The 19,244-nt window shown below is 42.6% G+C and overlaps 1 protein-coding gene across 2 annotated transcripts in view; it reads left to right on the top strand.

The window, feature by feature from the left end:
• Positions 1–19,244, top strand: part of LOC110486542 (acyl-coenzyme A thioesterase 1) — a 32,214-nt gene that overhangs the window by 7,875 nt on the left and 5,095 nt on the right. The window contains exons 3-5 of one of the 2 annotated variants that reach the window (XM_021558231.3): positions 6,213–6,605; positions 9,785–10,005; positions 17,563–17,771. In XM_021558231.3, the coding sequence (XP_021413906.3) occupies positions 6,213–6,605; positions 9,785–10,005; positions 17,563–17,614 (666 nt within the window). In that variant the 3' untranslated portion in view covers positions 17,615–17,771. Of the gene's footprint in view, positions 1–6,212; positions 6,606–9,784; positions 10,006–17,562; positions 17,772–19,244 lie in introns of those variants that run through there. The other variant, XM_021558230.3, reaches the window with a different exon arrangement.

Genomic DNA, 19,244 nt, shown 5'->3' with positions numbered 1-19,244 from the left:
GAACTAGATGCACAAGCATTTCGATACACTCGCATCATCTGCTAACCATGTGTATGTGACCAATACAATTTGATTTGACAAGAAATTTGTGAAGTGGATGAAAAACGAGTTTTAATGACTCCAAACTGAGTGTATGTAAACTTCCGACTTAACTGTAAGTATTCAGACCCTTTGCTATGATACTCGAAATTGAGTTCAGGTATATCCTCCTCCCATTTATCATCCTTGACGTTTCTACAACTTGATTGGATTCCACCTGTGGTAAATTCAATTGATTGGACATGATTTGGAAAGGTACACACCTATCTTTATTAGGTCCCACAGTTGACAGTGCATGTCAGAGCAAAAACCAAGCCATGAGGTCGAAAGTAATTGTCTGTAGCGCTCCGAGACAGGATTGTGTCCGGCATAGATCTGGGGAAGGATAACAAAAAATGTCTGCAGCATTGACGTTTCCCAAGAACACAGTGGCATCCATCATTCTTAATTGGAAGAAGTTTGGAAACACCAAGACTTCCTAGAGCTGGCGGCTTGCCAAACTGAGCAATCGGCGGAGAAGGGCCTTGGTTAGCTCCAGTGTTCCTTTATGGAGATGGGAGAACCTTCCAGAACGACAAGCATTTCCGCAGCACTCCACCAATCAGGTCTTTATGGTAGTGGCCAGACAAACCACTCCTCAGTAAAAGGCACCTAAAGACTCTGACCATAAGAAACAAGATTCTCTGGTTTGATGAAACCAAGATTGAACTCTTTGGCCTGAATGCCAAACGTCACATCTGGAGGAAACCTGGCACCATCCCTACGGCGAAGCATGGTGGGGATATTTTTCGACGGCAGGGACTGGGAGACTAGTCAGGATTAAAGGAAAAATTAACGGAGCAGAGATCCTTGATGAAAACCTGCTCCAGAGCACTCCGGACCTCAGATTGGGGTGAAGTTTCACCTTCCAACAGCACAACGACCCCAAGCACACAGCCAAGACAACTCAGGACTGACTTCGGGACGAGTCTCAATGTCTTTGAGTGGCCCAGCCGGAGCCTGGACTTGAACCCAATCGAACATCTCTGGAGAGACCAGAACATTAGCTGTGCCGTGCCGCTCCCCAACCAACCTGACAGAACTTGAGAGGCTCTGCAGAGGAGAATGGGAGAAACTCACCAAATACCGGTATGCCAAGCTTGTAGAATCATGCCCAAGAAGACTCAAGGCTGTAATCGCTGCCAAAGGTGCTTCAACAAAATACTGAGTTAAGGGTCTGAATACTTATGTAAATCTATTTCAGTTTTTTATTTTTAACACGTTTGCTAAAATGTCTACCTCATTATGTGGTATTCTTTTTGGATTTTTTCTAAACATTTATTCGGCAATATTTCTTTGAGGTGGAAATTAGAGTTGAGATTTTGTCAGCATTTTTATTTTCATTCATTTTGGTGTAGAATATACACTGCTCAAAAAAAATAAAGGGAACACTTAAACAACACAATGTAACTCCAAGTCAATCACACTTCTGTGAAATCAAACTGTCCACTTAGGAAGCAACACTGATTGACAATACATTTCACATGCTGTTGTGCAAATGGAATAGACAACAGGTGGAAATTATAGGCAATTAGCAAGACACCCCCAATAAAGGAGTGGTTCTGCAGGTGATAACCACAGACCACTTCTCAGTTCCTATGCTTCCTGCTGATATTTTGGTCACGTTTGAATGCTGGTGGTGCTTTCACTCTAGTGGTAGCATGAGACGGAGTCTACAACCCACACAAGTGGCTCAGGTAGTGCAGCTCATCCAGGATGGCACATCAATGCGAGCTGTGGCAAGAACGTTTGCTGTGTCTGTCAGCGTAGTGTCCAGAGCATGGAGGCGCTACCAGGAGACAGGCCAGTACATCAGGAGATGTGGAGGAGGCCGTAGGAGGGCAACAACCCAGCAGCAGGACCGCTACCTCTGCCTTTGTGCAAGGATGAGCAGGAGGAGCACTGCCAGAGCCCTGCAAAATGACCTCCAGCAGGCCACAAATGTGCATGTGTCTGCTCAAACAGTCAGAAACAGACTCCATGAGGGTGGTATGAGGGCCCGACGTCCACAGGTTGGGGTTGTGCTTACAGCCCAACACCTTGCAGGACGTTTGGCATTTGCCAGAGAACACCAAGATTGGCAAATACGCCACTGGCGCCCTGTGCTCTTCACAGATGAAGGCAGGTTCACACTGAGCACATGTGACAGAGTCTGGAGACGCCGTGGAGAACATTCTGCTGCCTGCAACATCCTCCAGCATGACCGGTTTGGCGGTGGGTCAGTCATGGTGTGGGGTGGCATTTCTTTGGGGGCCCGCACAGCCTTCCATGTGCTCGCCAGAGGTAGCCTGACTGCCATTAGGTACCGAGATGAGATCCTCAGACCCCTTGTGAGACCATATGCTGGTGCGGTTGGCCCTGGGTTCCTCCTAATGAAAGACAATGCTAGACCTCGTGGCTGGAGTGTGTCAGCAGTTCCTGCAAGAGGAAGGGATTGATGCTATGGCCCGCCCGTTCCCCAGACCTGAATCCAATTGAGCACATCTGGGACATCATGTCTCGCTCCATCCACAGACTGTCCAGGAGTTGGCGGATGCTTTAGTCCAGGTCTGGGAGGAGATCCCGCAGGAGACCATCCGCCACCTCTTCGGGAGCATGCCCAGGCGTTGTAGGGAGGTCATACAGGCACGTGGAGGCCACACACACTACTGAGCCTCATTTTGACTTGTTTTAAGGACATTACATCAAAGTTGGATCAGCCTGTAGTGTGGTTTTTCACTTTAATTTTGAGTGTGACTCCAAATCCAGACCTCCATGGGTTGATAAATTTGATTTCCATTGGTAATTTTTGTGTGATTTTGTTGTCAGCACATTCAACTATGTAAAGAAAAAAGTATTTAATAAGAATATTTCATTCATTCAGATCTAGGATGTGTTATTTTAGTGTTCCCTTTATTTTTTTGAGCAGTGTACTTTTAAAGTCACAGTAACTGAGCTTCTCAGTCCTTATACATAGAAATTCCCCCGAGGAAAATCCCGGACCCTAAGGGTACTGGAGTTGGTCAATCTTGCAGTTTAATACTTTTATTCAAAATACAATTGTCACATTTTATTGGCCACATACACATATTTAGCAGATGTTATTGCGGGTGTAGCGAAATGCTTGTGTTCCTAGCTCCAACAGTGCAGGAGTATCTAACAATTCACAAATCTAAAAGTAAAAGAATGGAATATATACATTTTGGGATGAGCAATATCAGTGGCATTGGCTAAAATACAGTGGAATAGAATACAGTATATACATATGAGATGAGTAAAGCAGTATGTAAACATTATTAAAGTGACTAGTGTTCCATTATTAAAGTGACCGATGATTCCATGACTATGTATATAGGGCAGTGGGGTTGAGTAACTGGGTGGTTGCCAGCTAGTGATGGCTAATTAACAATATGATGGCCTTGCGATATAAGCTCTTTTTTAGTCTCTTGGCTCAAGCTTTGATGCAACTGCAGTGACCTCACCTTCTCGATGTTAGCGGGGTGAACAGGCCGTGGCTCAGGTGGTTTGATCTTTTTGGCCGTCCTGTGACATTGGGTGCTGTAGGTGTCCTGGAGGGTAGGCAGTGTACCCCCGGTGATGCGTTGTGCAGACTGCACCACCCTCTGGAGAGGCCTGCAGTTGTGGGCCGTGCAGTTGCTGTACCAGGTGGTGATACAGCCCGACAGGATGCTCTCAATTGTGCATCTGTAAGAGTTTGAGTGTCTTAGGGGCCCAGACAAATTTATTCAGCCTCCAACAGTGATGCTGTTGTGCCTTCAACACACTGTCTTTGTGGGTGGATCATTTCAGATTGTCAGTGATGTGTATGCTGAGGAACTTGATGATTGAGTTGGAGGCGTGCATGACCACTCTGTCATAGGTAAACAGGGAGTACATGAGGGAGCTGAGCATGCACCCTTGTGGGGCCCCATTGTTGAGGATCAGTGAAATGGAGATGTTTCCTACCTTCACCAGGGGAGGCCTGTCAGGATGTCCAGGACCCAATTTCACAGGGCGTGGTTCAGACCCAGGGCCCCGAGCTTAATGATGAGCTTGGAGGGTACTATGGTGTTGAAAGCTGAGCTATAGTCAATGAACAGCATTTTTACATAGGTATTCCTCTTGTCCAGATGGGAAAGTGCAGTGCGATGGCGATTGCATCTTCTGTGGATCTATTTGGGCGGTAAGCCAATTGAAGTGGGTCAAGGGTGTCATGAAGGTAGAGGTGATATGATCCTTAACTAGCCTCTCAAAGCACTTCATGATGACAGAAATGAGTGCTATGGGGTGATAGTAATTTAGCTCAGTTACCTTTGCTTTCTTGGGTACAGGAACAATGGTGGACATCTTGAAGTAAGAGAGATTGAATATGTACGTAAACACTCCAGCCAGCTGGTTTGCTCATGTTCTGAGGACGCGGCTAGGGATGCCGTCTGGTCCGGCAGCCTTGCGAGGGTTAACGCTTAACTGTCTTACTCACGTCGGCCACGGAGAACGAGAGCCCACAGTCCTCGGGAGCGGTCCGCGTCAGTGGCACTGTGTTATCCTCAAAGCGGGCGAAGAAGATGTTCAGCTCGTCTGGGAGCCAGATGTTGGTGACCGTGACGTGGCTGGTTTTCCAATTGTAATTGTCTGTAGACACTGCTACATAGGTCTTGTCTGAGCTGTTGAATTGCGACTCCACTTTCTCTGTACTGACGTTTTTCCTGTTTGATTGTCTTGTGGAGGGAATAGCTACACTGTTTGTATTCAATCATATTCCCAGTCACCTTTCCATGGTTAATTGCGGTTTGCGCTTTCAGTTTTGCGCAAATGCTGCCATCTATCCATAGTTTGAGTAGGGTCGGTTTTAAGTCACCATGGGAACATCATCCTGGTCACTTCCTGATGAACTCCGTCACCGTGTCTTTGTATACGTTAATGTTATTCTCAGAGGCTACACGGAACACAGCCCAGTCCGCATGATCAAAACAATCTTGAAGCATGGATTCCTATTGGTCAGACCAGCATTGAATAGACCTTAGCACTGGTACTTCCTGTTTGAGTTTCTGCCTATAGTAAGGGAGGAGCAAAATGGAGTTGTGATCTGATTTTGCAGAAGGGAGGGCGTTGCAGACATCTTGAAAGGGGGTGTAGCAGTGGTCTAGTGTTTTTCGAGAGCGAGTACTACAGTCAATTTGTTGATAGAACTTAAGTGGTGATTTCCTCATTTGCTTTGTTAAAATCCCCAGCTAAAATAAATGCGACCTCAGGGTATGTGGTTGCCAGTTTGCATATAGTCCAGTGTAGTTCCTTTAGGGCCGTATCGGCTTGAGGCGGAATACACACGGCTGTGACTATAACCAAAGATAATCCTCTTGGGGGGTAATACGGTCGGCAATTGATTGAAGTGTTCTAGTCGGGTGAACAAAAATATTAGAGTTTCTGTATGTTATCACAATCACACAAGGAGTAGTTAATCATGAAACCACTACTGCCTTTCACACAACTACTGCCTTTCTTCTTCCCGGAGAGTTCTTTATTCTTGTCTGCGGGGTGAACTGAGAACCCAGCTAGCTGTGTGAATGGGGACAGTATATCCTGAGAGAGCCATGATTCAGTGAACCAGAGTATGTTACAGTCCCTGATATCTCACTGGAAGGAGATCCTCGCCCTGAGCTCGTCTACTTTATTGTCCAGAGACTGAACATTAGCGAGTAATATACTCGGAAGTGGTGGATGGTGTGCTCGCCTCCTGAGTCGGACTAGACGTACACTTGGAGCAGTCTCTGGGATAAGTTCAATTGCCCTGGGGGGTAAGAACAAAGGCTCCAATTTGGGAAGTCGTAATGCTAGTGGGTTAGCGCCGCTCTGATATCCAAAAGTTATTTCTGGCTGTATGTAATAACACAAACATTCTGGGATAATGTAAGAAATAAAACACAAACAAAATACTGCAAAGTTGCTTAGGAGCTAGAAGCTGAGCTGCCATGTCTGTCGGCCCCATCATACTCTTATCATTAACAAAATGATCCTCTTTCCTAAAACCTTGATGGTCATGACTTTTTACATTAAAGGGGAGGTTAACTTGGCCCTAGACAATTGTTCTGGTATGTTTTTTTATGCTTTAACCCCTGTGACAATAAAACATATATTTTGTTATATTGTTTTTATAGGTACAGGGTCCAGGAATAGGAATCCTGTCCATCTCGAAGAGTGGGGATCTGGCTCTGTCCATGGCCTCTTTTCTCTCTGGCATCTCAGCCACAGCCTGGATCAACGGCAGCAACGCTAATACGGTGGTGCCACTGCACTACAAAGACCTCATCATCCCTTCCATCACGCCTATTGTTGAGAACGTCACCTTCTCCCCGTCCGGCATCCTTGACATCCGAGACGCCTTACCGGACCCAGAGACTGAGGTGAACCGCGGTTCCGTGATCCCAATAGAGCGTTCCAGTTCTAGGTTCCTCTTCGCCGCCTCTGAGGACGACAGGAACTGGAACAGCTGTCTCTTCGCCCAACAGGCCGCCGCCCGGCTGAGGCATCATGGGAAAGAGAACTTTGAGGTAAGGAAATAAACCTGAACTCAAACATTTTGATAGCAAAAGTACTACTAGATAAACATGTTTCAGCCTAAACTGCCTTTACTCAATAGCAGGGGTTGAAACTGAAATTATTCTTCCAATAGTTTCGTTCTGAACAGAACCTCTATTTATTTTGTTCCGTTCCATTGTTCCGACCAGAATAATAAAGTTAGTTTACTGAATGATATACTAGCTAGATGCTTATGGAGGATCGGCTAATATGGAGGAACTTTGAGCGTCAGAGTTGTCTCAATGACGTGATAACTATAGTATTCTTAACTAGCCTAAACTAGCTGGTAGGCAGACACTGAAAGGCAGAGACACCCTTTTGATTTGAACGAAACCTTCCATACATACAATGCCTTCAGAAAGTATTTATACCCCTTGTCTTATTCCACATTAAATGTATTTTCCCCCCCACCCATTTACAATTGGGGTAGAATTATTATTATATTATATATTAATTATATTTTATAGATTGAACTTGAATATGACAACTTTCAGGATGAATCAAAACTATTTTTTTAGTAATCAATATATTTAGTGCGTAAAGACTCTCCAAACAAGTTTGGATTTTTATTCATACAAACTTTCCTAACACTGAAATGTGCCTTTTAAAAATCAGAGTATTTTTTTAAATCTACCAGTTGGTGCTGAAATGGAGACAAATATACATACAGTGCATTTGGAAAGTATTCAGACCCCATGACCTTTTCCACATTTTGTTACATTACAGCCTTATTCTAAAATGGATTCAATTTTTCCCCCTCATCAATCTACACACTACCCCATAATGACAAAGTAAAAAACGTTTTATTTTTGCGAATGTATTTTTAAATAATGATTACATTTACATAAGTATTTAAACCTATTACTCAGTACCTATTACTCACCTTTTGGCAGCGATTACAGCCTCAAGTCTTCTTGGGTATGAGGTTACAAGCTTGGCACACCTGTATTTGGGGAGTTTCTCCCATTCTTCTCTGCAGATCCTCTCAAGCTCTGCCAGGTTGGATGGGGAGCGTCACTGCATAGCTATTTTCAGGTCTCTCCAGAGATGTTCGATCGTGTTCAAGTCCGGGCTCTGGCTGTGCCACTCAAAGACTTGTCCCGAAGCCACTCTTGCGTTTTCTTGGCTGTGTGCTTAGGGTCGTTGTCTTGTTGGAAGGTGAACCTTCGCCCCAGTCTGAGGTCCTGAGCACTCTGAAGCAGCTTTTCATCAAGGATCTCTCTGTACTTTGCTCCATTCATCTTTCCCTCGATCCCGACTAGTCTCCCAGTCCCTGCCGTTGAAAAACATCCCCACAGCATGATGCTGCCACCACCATGCTTCACTGTTGGGATGGCGTAAAGCTGCAGAATGCTGTGGTAGCCATGCTGGTTAAGTGTGCCTTGAATTCTAAATAAATCACTGACAGTGCCACCAGCAAAGCACTTTCCCACCACCTCCATGTTTCATGGTGGGAACTACACATGTTGAGATCATCCGTTCACCTACTCTGCGTTCCACAAAGACACGGCGGTTGGAACCAAAAATCCCCAATTTGGACTCATCAGACCAAAGGACAGATTTTCACTGGTCTAATGTTCATTGCTCGTGTTTCTTGGTCCAAGCAAGTCTCCTCTTATTGGAGTCCTTTGGTAGTGTTTTCTTTGCAGCAATTCGACCATGAAGGCCTGATTCACGCAGTCTCCTCTGAACAGTTGATTTCCGTTACTTGAACTCAGAAGCATTTATATGGGCTGCAATTTCTGAGGCTGGTAACTCCTAATGAACTTATCCTCTGCAGCAGAAGTAACTCTGGGTCTTCCTTTCCTGTGGCGGTCCTCATGAGAGCCAGTTTCCTCATAGTGCTTGATGCTTTTTGTGACTGCCCTTGAAGAAACGTTCAAAGTTCTTAATTCTCCGCATTGACTGACCTTCATATCTTAAAGTAGTGATGGGCTGTCATTTATCTTTGCTTATTTGAGCTGTTCTTGCCATAATATGGACTTGGTCTTTTACCAAATATGGCCCTCTTCTGTATACCACGTTTACCTTGTCACAACACAACTGATTGGCTGAAACGCATTAAGAAGGATAGAAATTCCACAAATTAACTTTTAACAAGGCACACCTGTTAATTGAAATGCATTCCAGGTGACTACCTCATGAAGCTGGTTGAGAGTGTCTGGAGTGTGCAAAGCTGTCAAGGCAAAGGGTAGCTACTTTGAAGATTCTTAAATATAAAATATATTTTGATTTATTTCGCACTTTTGGTTACTACATGATCCCATATGTGTTATTTCATAGTATTATTATCTTCACTATTCTACAATGTAGAAAATAGTAAAAATAAAGAAACCCTTGAATGAGTAGGTGTCCTGTGGTGGAATTATTGTAATCAAAAAGAGACTTTTAGATTTATTCAAACAATCAAACTTTATTATTTAATTACTGCAGTAATGGAGCTGGTCGGTAATCACCCCTGGAGGTGATCACTAGGAACTCAACTAGCTGGTTTGAGCCACAGCATTTTATAGCAAAGCCCATCCTCCTTTAGTCTACATGACAAAGAACAGTATGAAAGACACTTATAATTCACAAATGACTATCTGCTGTAAAAACTGTCCTCATTGTGTAGAGACCAGGGTCTGGCCCCCCAACTCCATACTGGAGCCATCTCCCCCTGGTACCCCAGTACAGAAACATTAACTCATGCTCTGGAATGCGGTATCACCCAAAGACATCGTACATCTCCTGTCAATGTTAAATCTCCCAGAGGCCCACTTTCAGTTCACACAGACACAATACAGTTATAAGAACCCTCTATTCTGTTGCATAAACAACCATTTGCTGCAGGTACAGCATTATAACAATCTTGCATTTTGCTCTCACAGTCCAAACTTCTGAATGGTACTGTACTATATACATATATACAGACACAGTATATTTTTACAATAGTTATCTTTTGTTTGTTTTTCGACCCATCCTTCAGCTACCCTCAACCCATCCCATTGATCTTTGTAGGGCTTCCAGTTGTTTCTATTTGCCATATTATTTTTAAACTGTGCTGTTTCAGAAACAGCTCGTTGTTGTGTACGTCTTTTCTTAAATGCTTTTGACTGCACCTTGACTTGGCGTTGGTTGATGTTCTGTCCTCTTGTCATTTCACCACCAGGTGGTGATGTACCCCAGGGCGGGGCATTTTCTGGAAGTACCCTACATGCCCCACTGCCCGTCTGGCTTCCATCCCGCGGTTGGTCAAGTGGTGGTGTTTGGGGGAGAGGCTAAAGCCCACCATCAGGCTCAGCTGGACCTGTGGAGGAGGGTCCAGGATTTCTTCAGGAAACACCTGAAGGGGAACAACACTGGCGAAAAAGCTACGTTAAATACTAGAGGGTAAGACGAGGGTTTCCGTTAGGAACATTTGGCACCGGACAACATAACCGGGAAGATTTTAATTTACCAGACATTTTAGAAATGTACTGGACATTTGTATGCATTCAGATTCGACCACAAAGAGAGGGGGAAAGAAACTGCCCACCTGGCGAGGCAGTGCCATCAATAAACATTGGATAGCCTATTGGCCAAATGAGCCACATTTGAATTGTCCTGAACAGCCTATAACAAATTACAAAAACACTTCAGTGTTTTAGATGTGTAGCATAAGCAAACATGTATGGCCTATTGTTTTATTGGGTTTTACTTTCCTAAAACAATTGTACACCTCACGGTTCAGCTGTCGGAGATTTGAGCACTAAATGCATCAGGGCATTGCGTGCATATGCCTATAGGCTTAGACGTCCACCGTATGATATGAATATAAAAAATAAAATAAATGCCAGCGGCATGCTGCGACACCTCCATGCATTTGTCAGATGGTTACAGCGTCTGCAAGATATAGGTGTACAGAAGGAGGCTTATTCATTCATTTTCAATCAGAATATTTTTTATAAAGATACTCTTATAAACAATATAATGATTAACTCTGGTAGGCCTAAAATTTTCTTCCTCACATGAACTTCAACTTTCAGAGTTGGTTGGAGCGTCGGTGCGCACTGCTTTCATTGTCCTGCAGCAGCCAGTTTAATAGGCCTAATAGCTGCACCAAACTTTAACAAAAGTTTCTAAACTTTATTAGGGAAATATCAAAAGTCAAGTCATTGTTTGTAGAGAAAATATGAGCAGATTATTATATTGCGGTAAACAAACCATTATACAGTTATATAGTTAGTTATACATTATATCATTTGGCAATTAAAAAAAAAAATACAACATTTAACATAATTTTAACACACTTGTGACGCAATTACCAGCAAACGCTAGTGCCTACCGTACCCAACGAATGACAGCAATAGGCTAATAATATGTATTTTACAACAGGCCCACTTTTGAACCTATTTTAAACGAAATACGAAGCACACAAAGATCGGACTTAAAATGAAAATGTCAACAGAATAATACAAAACACGTTTTACATATTTCAAGAACTGGTTTAGGTTAATAAATAGGGCTACACTAATTGCACAGGAGCCTGCATTTGGACGTGCCAACGTTCTTCTAATCTTTGTCTACTGCAATATTAAAACTTGGTCACACAGAGGACATTCCCCTTGTAAGCTTTTCACTGTAGACATACTTTTTCCCCCTCTAACTTTCATTTGACTTAATAACCGAAGAAGGATAGAAAAAATTGGTTAATTGCTCAGCACTATTGAGCAGGACCGGACTACCGCATTTGGGGCACAACATTTTGCCATGGTGCTGAGAGAAAAATGTGCGGTTTTAACGCTAATTTCCTGCAATTCTACACAAATTGCTATCATATGCTATGGCTGTTCGGTACTCTGTCCCTGCTAGTGACTAACAAAATCAATGGAGCCCTGTGTTATTCAGCCATGATTACTACAAGTTTACTTAGCTGGCAAGACTAACTAAGAAAAACTTTTAAAAAACTGGTTTTACAGATATCCTGGTTGGAGGATTCTGGATTTCCTCCTTATTCCCTCCTGATTCTGGGAATCTATTTTGGAAATTGATCCGTGGGCGTCAAAATTAATTACATATGTTTTTGTTACCGCTTCTCAAGAGGGACAAACAGTAATATTGCAGTTTTTTCTAGTTTATTTTAAAGGAGTATGCGAGGCACAAACATTCGCTTTGCTTTACAGAGTTCTGCTAGGAACAAACCAAACCTAGTATGCGGGAGTCTTAAAGGTTAGGGTTAGGTAAGGGTAGGAACGTCCCAAGGACCCCGGATGGCACTAACCCCCAAGCAATAATGATAGTTATTGCAGTAGGTGTAGGGTTGCACATTTTGGGGAATTTTCAGAGGTGGAAACATTCCGTGGGAATTAACGGAATATATGGGAATAACGAAAATAAATGCAAATTGATATTAATACCATTTTAAATGTAGATGTTTTTTGCATTGGATTATATTTACCATATCATATGGAGACATAAACAAACCTTTTATCTTATCATAAGTAGACATAATTGCAAATGATTAAATCCTTCCAATAGAAATAAAAAAACAAAAACATTTTAGTTAGAAATTGAACTTTAATTAATTGAGTTGACTCTTCACATGGAATGATTTCACTGAACAACAAAATAAATATTGAATTATCCCCAATGATCCATAGCATCTCCCAAAAATGTTTTCAACATACATCTGTAAAATGATAGTCTAAAAGCTAAAGCTTTGGTTGTCTTCCTCTCATGCCTCCATGTCTTCTCCCTGGACCTCCTCAGTGTCCACCACTTGAACATAAGACTCTGAGGGCTCATCTTCACAGTCACTTTCCAACCATGTTGAGGATAGCTCGTTGTCAGGCTCAAATTTGTCCAGATGGCCACCAATTGTTCAATCCTTGCATTGGTCAGCCTGTTGCGTGCTTTGGTGTGTGTGTTCCCAAACAAGGACCAGTTGCGCTCTGAGACGGCTGATGTTGGTGGGATTTGGAGGATGATGGAGGCAACAGGGGAAAGTGCCTCAGATCCACAAAGTCCCTTCCACCAGGTGGCTGATGAGATATGTTGGCACGACTGCCATATTGCATCTCCATCCCAAATCCCTTGCTTGGATGTGTGCTTCGCCAGTCTGCCAAGAACCTTGCCCTCATCCAGGCCAAGGTGGCGAGATACGGTAGTGATGGCACCATAGGCCTTGTTGATCTCTGCACCAGACAGGATACTCTTGCCAGCATACTTGGGGTCCAACATGTATGCTGCGGCATGTGTGGGCTTCAGGCATAACTGCAGTTTCCTCTGCTTGGAGCAACAGTGAAGTGGGCAGAGCAGTATGGATTTGTTCTCTTACATCTGCAAGCAGTCTGAACATCAGACAGGGTGGCATTGTCTCCCTCAATCCGTGCAATGGCTACTGCTATAGGTTTCATCCAGGAGGATCCTCTTGATCGGGCTGTCCATATCGGCAGATATGGACAGATATTCTCCCTCCAGGAGAATGTTAAACGTGATGACAACACCACCCCAATGGGTGTTGTATTACAGCTTCAATGTTGTTCAATTCTTCTCACTTTCGTTTGTGTGGTAGATTCCTGCTATAACTTGATGACCTTTCACATGCCTAACTATTTCCTTGGCACTCTTGTAGAGTTTCTGTTGTTTTCAGTGCCATGATGTCCTTGAGGAGCAGATTCAATGCATGAGCAGCACAGCCAATGGGTGTGATGTGAGGTTAGGACTCCTCCACTTTAGACCAAGCAGCCTTCATGTTCCCAGCATTGTCTGTCACCAGTGGAAATACCTCCTGTGGTCCAAGGTCATTGACTGCCTTCAGCTCATCTGCAATGTAGAGACTGTTGTGTCTGTTGTCCTGTGTGTCTGTGCTCTTGTAGGATACTGGTTGAGGGGTGGAGATGATGTTAATTATTCCTTTCCCACGAACATTCGACCACCCATCAGAGATGATTGCAATACAGTCTGCTTTCTCTATGATTTGCTTGACCTTCATTTGAACTCTGTTGAACTGTGCATCCAGCAAATGAGTAGAAAAGCATGTCTGGTTGGAGGGGTGTATGCTGGGTGAAGAACATTCAGAAATCTCTTCCAATACACATTGCCTGTGAGCTTCAGAGGTGAACCAGTTGCATACACAGCTCGAGCAAGACATTCATCAGTACATTGAGTCAAACTTCTGATTCCAGGAGGACCATGAGCTGTTGCTATCGATAAGATGTCTGATTCATCATTTTCACCTCGAATAGAAGTAGAGGGACTTTTGTCAGAGGTTGCTTGTTGTGAGTGCTGAGGGAACTTAATGCACTTGGCCAGATGATTCTGCATCTCTGTTGCATTCTTCACATATGATTTGTCAGAATATTTGCAAATGTACAGAAGGCTGTTTAGAAGTGTGCAAGATCTTGAGAATCAGCTGTACATGTGATGGAAGTGTGCACTGCACCTGTAATGGAAGAAATCACTGAGCATGCAGAGGGTTGCAATTCCATTGAATTGGAGATAGGTTATCCAATATATGCCACAAGACCTAGAATTGCCTTATGTGTATCCCACAAAAAAGTTAACTGTTATAAGCTAACTTTTTTTGATGAATTTAAGCTAAATTCCCCAAATTCTCGGGCTTAACTTCCCATGGAAAATTCCCGACCCTTTGCAACCCTAGGTAGGTGTCATCTTAATTCACAAACACTAACGGGTACTGAGGAGAGAGAGATTCTGTTATTTGTGTGAAATATTTCTATTCTGGGATAGTTGTTCACTGAAATGCTATCATTAGTTGCTTATGCTACTACAGTGTAAATAAATGTCTTGTGCTTTCCGTTATAATGTTAGGTCAACTTCACAGGGTAAAGTAGAGGATTAGCCAATCAGTGGCTAAAGACCACCCGCTTGCCTTGATTTACATATCCCTTTTATTTTGAACAAGACCATGAAATGATGGAATGGACCATGTCATACAGCGCCATTAATCAAGTGATAAACGTTATAATGAAAAATACATTGGGAAATACAATGTGTCATTATGAAATAAAATATGGTAACATTTATAGAAAAGTGACACTATGAAATAAGATTTCATAATAATCCATCCAACAGTTTCCAAAAGCACATGCTCATTATTTTTCAACCAGGATTATAGTATGCAGCGAGTCTTTGACAATGACAATTAAAAAGTTTGAATAATGAATAATAAAAACAAATTTGTGTCAATCTCTCCTCCTGTTTTTAACATTATAAGCAGATGTATCGTGCACACCAGAATTTATTGGCTGGTAAATAATTTGGGGGTATTTTGACCTAAGGCTTTGACTTTATCCTAATGAGTACTTCACAGTATGCAAATGGCCGCCGCTACCGTCTATCAAATAGTAACATGCAGTTAACCTATATTTGTGTGTGAGTAAGCAATAATCATCTCTGGGGTTGGCAGCTGTCTCCTTCCAGCTTTGGCCTCCTGTTGCAATTGTTACTTGAAGTTCGATTTAGACCACAAATAACACATGTCCCTTTTAAAACGCAGGTGCCTTTCTATTTTTTCTGTCATTGCAAAATTACACAATGTGCTCAGAAAGAGGGGGGGGGGGGGGGGGTTGTTCATCCTATGTGATTGTGCCTCAACTTTTCATGAAAAAACACATGCTCCAGTACTGTAGAGTGTAGACATACCTAGTCCTTTGATGTAAAGAAATGATGCTAGCAAAAAGTATATTCTATGTATACACAGAACACTCCCCCTCAGTTAAAAAGAAATGGCAAAGTGGTTCTTTAAAAGTGTTGCAGTTTGATTTACTGGTACTGTAAGGTCAGCTTTGATACTTGTAATATAGGTTTCTGTTAAACCAGCATTATGTACCCAATGTCATTAATACATTATGGACTGTATTCATGAAGAACTCTGATTATCAACCCCCAAGGGAAATAATCTCTGTGGAATACCTCAAATAACAAAAATAGATGATGTTAGTGTGCTACTCTATGGCTTGCTCTGGTAAAGCAGTGAAATACATTTAAAAAAAGCTAAACATGGAGAGAGACTTTTCCAATGTGGTTTTCTGTGAAGAAGTAAACATCATCCTAGATGAAGTGGGTGACAGAGACCATCTGGTTGCCTGAGTCATAGCTATGCCGTCTGCTTTAGGAACAAACAATCCCTTAGCAGAGAATACAATGCATTGTCATTGCATTACGCTACTATGACATCTGGCGCTAAAATATGACCCGTGGCAAGGAGATGGCGCTCACACACAACTCACTCACTGTGCGATCAATCATCCATTGTGTTTCAAAACTCATGGTAATAACTGTAAATAGATACTATGGTAGTCATTAACCCAATCAGAGTTGAATTCTCCCTCTACTTTAGTCTGTGGCACAAATGAGCCTGACCTCAATAAATGCTCTTCTATATCCTACTGTTCCCTACTGTACCACCTCAGGGTGGTAGCAGACACTTCTAACCAGAGTATATCTGTTTCTATTTGTTTCACTGTTTCACTGTTAGTATTTGATTATATTTGTTAAACTATTAGTCCTTTCTTCATATCAATAGCATTGTAACCAGATTTTGTTATGAATAAACATGAGCCAAGGCTTGTGGTTTTTGAAAGCGTTGTTTATCTGGTAGGCCCTAACACAGTGCAGTGGTTTCATGCCCACTAATTACCTTCTACGGCATAAAGGTATCTATAATAAAATAATTTGGTGGGTGCTTATTGTCCTATTTAATGCATGTACAAGTGTGTATTAATATGCATGTGTGAATTGGAAATGTGTATTTTCGCATATCCCAACCCTCCTTTAGACACCCTCGGAAAGTGGGGTCATGGCCAGGGTTTGCCATTATCAACGGTGACCCTATATGTACTTTGTAATGCTCATGGTTCTTTATATCCATCATTGTTGTTTATCTTTATGTCCATGGTACTTTATCTTCTTCTCCCTCCCCTGCAGCCTCTTTCCAGGCTGAAAGAAAACAACACAAAAAGTCAATGACTGGGAGAAATACAAACATGAATGTGTGACAGAAAGTGTTGTTTTTCTTTCATCCGAGTTAAAAATGGCACAACTGTTGTTGCCCAACTAAATCACCACCAGAGGAGTGAACAGAGGAATGTATTTACATTTCCAGACAGCAGACGCGGCTGATAATAGAAAGCCCCTGAGTTTCTGCTGCTAAGAAATGGAATGGGAAATCCACCACTGATGATGCTCCTGCCGTCAATCATGAATTCCACAGCGTTGCAGCCAGGTCATGTTTGGCACAGTGATATGTAGCACTTCTTTAGAGGTTTCCATATGCCATGTTTAGATGTCAGTCTCAGAACGTGGCAAAGAGCTCAGATGAGCCACTGTTAGATATACAACATAGGTGGGTAAAGCACATATAAGGTAAAGCACTTATCAGTCCATAATGAATCGATCTAGCTATTGACCATGACTATGATAAACTTTGGAGGATGTAGTATCTTGCGTAGATTGTTGGCACCTGACCTCACAAGTACGTTTTAGAATTGAATTGTAAGTTAGAATAACATTACCGGAATGCACCTGGCGTATATTACCGGAGGCTTTTCAGAGCACGGTTATATGGCATACATTTGAAAGGATAGCATAAAGCAAACCCTGTATTGAGTCGATACTGCCATCTATTGGGAAACATAATACTTAACAGAAATATACCAGGTTACTAAATTATTGTATAGCCCCCTCTACTGGTGTCAATTGGCTTCAAAATGAACAGCCAGTCAAGCAGAAACAGTTTCCTATTTGCATTCAGTAGGGGACTGACCCTGCACACATGGAATGTGATGCCGTGATCTTTTAACCTGTTGTGGCATTTGCCAAAGAAGGTCCACATTGTTCACAGCACTGTGTTCACACCACTGGCTGGTGGTGATCATGTGATGAACTCCTCTTTGAAGTCAGTATAGTTGAAACAGTAGATCTGTGTTGTCTCTGTGCCCACAGAGAACTGGTGACCATCACAACGGGGCGCTATGGATGTCACACCTCCTGCTGAAACTTCCTGCCAAAGAGTGTAGAAACCAAAGAATACACATACAGGTAGTATTCATTGAGTAGTACAGTGGTGTATTAGATGCTTTTAGAAGATGCACACAGGATTACTGAAGTGAGAGAACAACTATAAAAGTGAATAAAGACCTCCATTCCAGACACTTGACTCACTTGATGTGTTTGAAGTTGGATGAGGCTCCTGAACAGAGGGAACGTGCCATCTCCTGAGCCGACAATATGTTGCCTGTCTTCATCACAGATTGTGTTCACCCCATGTAGACAACAAGGGGAAATGCATGCTGAGTTCTGAGGTTTGTACTGCAGTCTAACTAAGCCAGATATTAAACTCCTCCAACTGTGTTCCTTTTTTGAAGCCACCTTGCTGAACTTCTGTTTCACTGGGCCACGGCCCATTAAGAAGCTTGGTCTTGAAACTGACTTTCAGGATATCTCCACTTGTGCCACAGTAGAAATAGCTGCCTTCCTCGGGGATCTCTACCAAGAAGTAACAAGTTATTAGGGCTGCAAGACTTCCTGCAGTATGCTGAGGAAATGACGCTCTCACAAAGAGTCATACTATTCACGTGTTTAAATGTATCAGGGCTCTACAGTGCGACTTAATTTCTTTGTGTGTGCCTACATTTTTCAACTTCGGTGCACACGTACTCCTTGTATGAAAGGTCAGCATAGAGCCCTGTGTATAGCCATGTGTTCTAATGTTATAATTACCCAAATGCATTTCACAATTGTTTTCAGCTGCCCTGTCTGACATTGTGTGTGTGTGTGTAATCTTGTGGGGAAGATCAAGTTCCTAAATGCGGAGAGTGTCGCTACGAGAAGATCCAGATCCTTATAGGCCCATAGCTGTGACATTTCATTAGAAGGTGTGCCAAGCCAAAATTATACAAAAATAGCTCTGTTTAGATATACATACTGTTCTGCCTATACGAAGATGCTGTCACTTGTGTTGGAGTATTGCAGAGTAAGGCAGTGACCACCACTGTGGGCTGAGGCCGGGCTTCCACAAATGGCTTCTCTGTTTTCTATTTTACACCCCACTATCTGGAAATTAAAGACACACACAGTTATTCAGTTAAAATGTATGAATAAACCTATTAGTAACTATTATATTATAACAGAGGATCTAAGTCAAATGTCAGTATTTTTCACAAAGTTTGACAAAATCTGCCATCATCGTGACTCCCAAGAGTCACCAGGTACTTGACATTGAGGGGAGAAGGCCAACCTTCCACTTAGGCTTTGTGGAGCTGCAGGTGAGCAGCTCCTCTCTTGGCAAAGTCCCATATTATAACATCTTGTTCAAAGAATGATGAAGACCAGCTAATTATCTTTTATCACAGTTTCTGCCCATCCATTTTTCTTTCATCTTTGCATTAGTCCATTACCTTGAAGCCCATGAAAGTGACCTGACCATGAGGCAACATACTTTCCACCTTGGGACACAGTGACACAGGATACGTTGTTGGTGTGGCCATGCATTAACTCCTGTTTCTTTTGAAGATGATATTGCAGCCCAGTGGATAGATAAGGTGCTCTCTGTTAGAGTTGACTTTTACACCAAAGATTACATGACCTGGTAAACAAAAGACACGCAGCGTATTTTGGGGAATGTG

Source organism: Oncorhynchus mykiss, chromosome 13 (assembly GCF_057628025.1).
Source record: "Oncorhynchus mykiss isolate SJ-2025 chromosome 13, ASM5762802v1, whole genome shotgun sequence".
In the NCBI taxonomy this organism is placed as follows: Eukaryota; Metazoa; Chordata; class Actinopteri; order Salmoniformes; family Salmonidae; genus Oncorhynchus; species Oncorhynchus mykiss.
The sequence above is the reverse complement of the archived record's forward strand: the minus strand, read 5'-3'. Positions and strand labels throughout refer to the sequence as shown.